This window comes from Cucumis melo, chromosome 5 (assembly GCF_025177605.1).
Source record: "Cucumis melo cultivar AY chromosome 5, USDA_Cmelo_AY_1.0, whole genome shotgun sequence".
Lineage (NCBI taxonomy): Eukaryota > Viridiplantae > Streptophyta > Magnoliopsida > Cucurbitales > Cucurbitaceae > Cucumis > Cucumis melo.
This window is the reverse complement of record NC_066861.1, coordinates 4,574,764-4,577,646: the sequence shown is the minus strand read 5'-3', so window position 1 is coordinate 4,577,646 and position 2,883 is coordinate 4,574,764. Positions and strand designations below refer to the sequence as shown.

Below are 2,883 nucleotides of genomic sequence, written 5' to 3'. Positions count from 1 at the left end.
TAATTATATGACATTTAAATTGGTAGAATAATATCTAAAAATAGATCATTATTTAAAATCACTATTTACAATTTAGTCTAAAAGTTCAATTTTTAAAACAATTATATGTTTTTTAAACCAATCATATAGACATAGATATTAGATTAGTACATGATTGTTTAGATTTGTTACAAGATACAAGATCGTTTAGACTAGATACATACAAGATCAGATCGTTTAGACTCGGGAAATAAAATTGTTTTTCATAATCATAGAATATTTTTATTATTTCAAGTTGGGGTATGTGAGCTTTTCTCTGATTTTACAGTGATGTAAATATTTTCACATTTTGTTCTATTTTTTCAGAAATGGAGGCACTAAAAGTGTTGTGTATTAGAACAAATTTGGAAGTTCATTACCAAAAATGATTTTCAAAATGCATAATTCAAATAATTGTAACCATTTAGCCTTAGCGTGGAGAAAGGACCAAAATATCTAAGAAAATTGGAGAAGATATGAAATTGAATGCAGGTTTGGTGATCTTTCACATGCAAAGATGTAAACTTTTTCCCACTAATATTCTATCATGTAAAGATATAAAGATATATCTAAAAGGGAAAACTCATACAAGTTTGTAAAGAGTTAATTAGAAAGTTATTTATATATATATATAAATATATATATGTGTATGTATGTATAATTAATAAGTAACCATCAGCAGCAGCACTCAAGATAGTTAAGATTCTTTCAGAATTACTCCAGGAAAAAGCAATTCCAAAAGAACCTTAGAAGTGAAACTTGAAACTTTCCTTAAATCATGGTGGGATCTCTTTTCATTTCACAGTTTATATCAATTTCTGAAATGAAAATTTTCAAGATTAACCATGCTATTCCTAAACCAAGTACCACAAATTTTAGTTGTGGTTCAAGAAAAGAACAAGTAACAAATAGCAAAAAAGAAAAAAGAAAAAAACAAGAGTGCAACCTTCGAATTTGAATCTCATTTACATAGAAAAAGAATCCATGTCCAATCCCTTCCCCCTCAGTAAGCTCTAAAATCCCATTTGATATAAACATGTCAACCAACCCCTCCTACGGCTGGGCTCGGTCGCTTAAACATGTTGAAACAATCAGTTTCTCATAATACTACTACTTTACATTGCCTCATTTGTATGCCATGAATCAACAATGTCTTGTAACTTAGCTTTCAAATCTCCCCAATGCATCCTCTCAAACTCCATCTTGGATTCAGCTACCTTCACTTCCACCATTAACAGATTTGATGTTATTTCCAAAGCTTCAACCACCAAAATCATTCCCCCTTTTCCTAACCCAATTGCCCCACTTTTCCCTTTCTCAACTCTATAACCCAATTCTCCACCAATCTCTCTTACCCTTTCTTCCACTTTCTCCATACCAACCCCTGTTGTGAATCTCTTCTTATTACAATCTGTTGTTTCAAACAACCCAGACAGATCTAAACCAGAAGACATTGAAATTATATCAAATGCATTCAATCCAGAAACACCCAATTCAGATTTGTAATTACCCAATGATTCAAATAAGCTTCTGTTGCTAATTTGGGGCTTTGATCGCAATGATTTCTTGTACCACGAATGTTGCATCAATGCCTCAATGCTCATCCTCGTATTTGGATTTGGATCCAGTAATTGGAAGATCAAATGTCTTGCTGGCTTTGAAATTGAATCGGGAAATTGATATTCCCGGCGATAAACCTTCTTGTACATAGCAACGAGGTTGTTATCGCTGAATGGAAGATGACCGGAAAGTAAAACGAAGAGGATAACACCACAGGACCACGCATCGGCTTTTGCCCCATCGTAGCCTCGCCGGGAAACAACCTCTGGCGCGGTGTATGCCGGAGTTCCACAGGCGGTGTGAAGCATTCCGTCTTTGATCTGTTCCGGTAAAGCGGAGAGACCGAAGTCAGAGACCTTTAGGTTACCTTCTTCATCGAGGAGGAGATTTTGGGGTTTGATGTCGCGATGAGCAACGCCGTTTTGATGACAGAAATGGAGAGCAGAGACTAATTGTTGAAAGTAACGTCGAGCGGTGGATTCCGTCAAGCGACCACGGCGGAGGAGTTTCGCAAATAGTTCACCACCAGATGCGTAATCGACAACGAGGTAGATCTTCGTTTTTGTCGCCATAACTTCATGGATTTTGAGGATGTTGGGATGGTGCTGGAGGCGTCGCATCACGGAGATCTCACGGACAATGCAGGGTTCCATGGAGGCGTCTATGGTTTTGTTCTTGTCGATGATTTTGACGGCGACAATGGAGTTATCGGCGAGAGAACGGGCTTGATACACCTTGGCGAAGCTTCCACGGCCGAGGAAACGGCCTAATTGGTACTTTCCAAGGAGAGTGGCGCCAGTAGGCGGCGGAGGAAGCGGCGGAGGGGTGGGCGGACCACCGGACTCCATGGCGGAAGATCGGAAAGTGAAACCGGAGAATAGAGAGGACGGCGGTTCTGTTTTCAATTAATGGAAGAGGGTTTTTATAGGCTCAATTTTTCAATTTCCTCTCCCCATTGGGAGATTCCAAAGGTTCAGGAGCTTTTTGTTATATTACCCAAAATACCCTTCTCTTTTTTACTATGATTGACTTTTTTCCTATTTTTTTAAGGACAGTTTCGACTATATGTGGGGTCACGTTTTGTTTTCACCAAATTAATTTAATACATTTTCCGTTTTTTTTTTCTTTTTTCATTTTCCTTTTTCTCTTTCTTTTCCTTTTGGTAATTAATTATCATTGTTCTTTTTTTAAAAGAAAAAATTAGAATAATGATGAGAACCAAATTGACTTTGAGTTGTGCGGCTGACCTAATTCTTTTTAAGGTTTATAATACAAGTTGGGGCTTTTTTATGAGTTGTGTTGATA

General features: G+C 37.1%; 1 protein-coding gene across 1 annotated transcript; it reads right to left on the bottom strand.

Moving 5' to 3' along the window:
• Positions 1-610: 610 nt before the first annotated feature.
• Positions 611-2,497, bottom strand: LOC103491215 (CBL-interacting serine/threonine-protein kinase 7-like). Its single transcript, XM_008451071.3, has one exon. It carries the CDS (start codon positions 2,424-2,426, stop codon positions 1,134-1,136), a length of 1,293 nt encoding a protein of 430 aa, XP_008449293.2. The 5' UTR covers positions 2,427-2,497; the 3' UTR covers positions 611-1,133.
• Positions 2,498-2,883: the final 386 nt, after the last annotated feature.

Excerpts from the sequence above, each read along its gene's own strand:
- LOC103491215 (XM_008451071.3), bottom strand. The coding sequence starts at position 2,426 with ATGGAGTCCGGTGGTCCGCCCACCCCTCCGCCGCTTCCTCCGCCGCCT.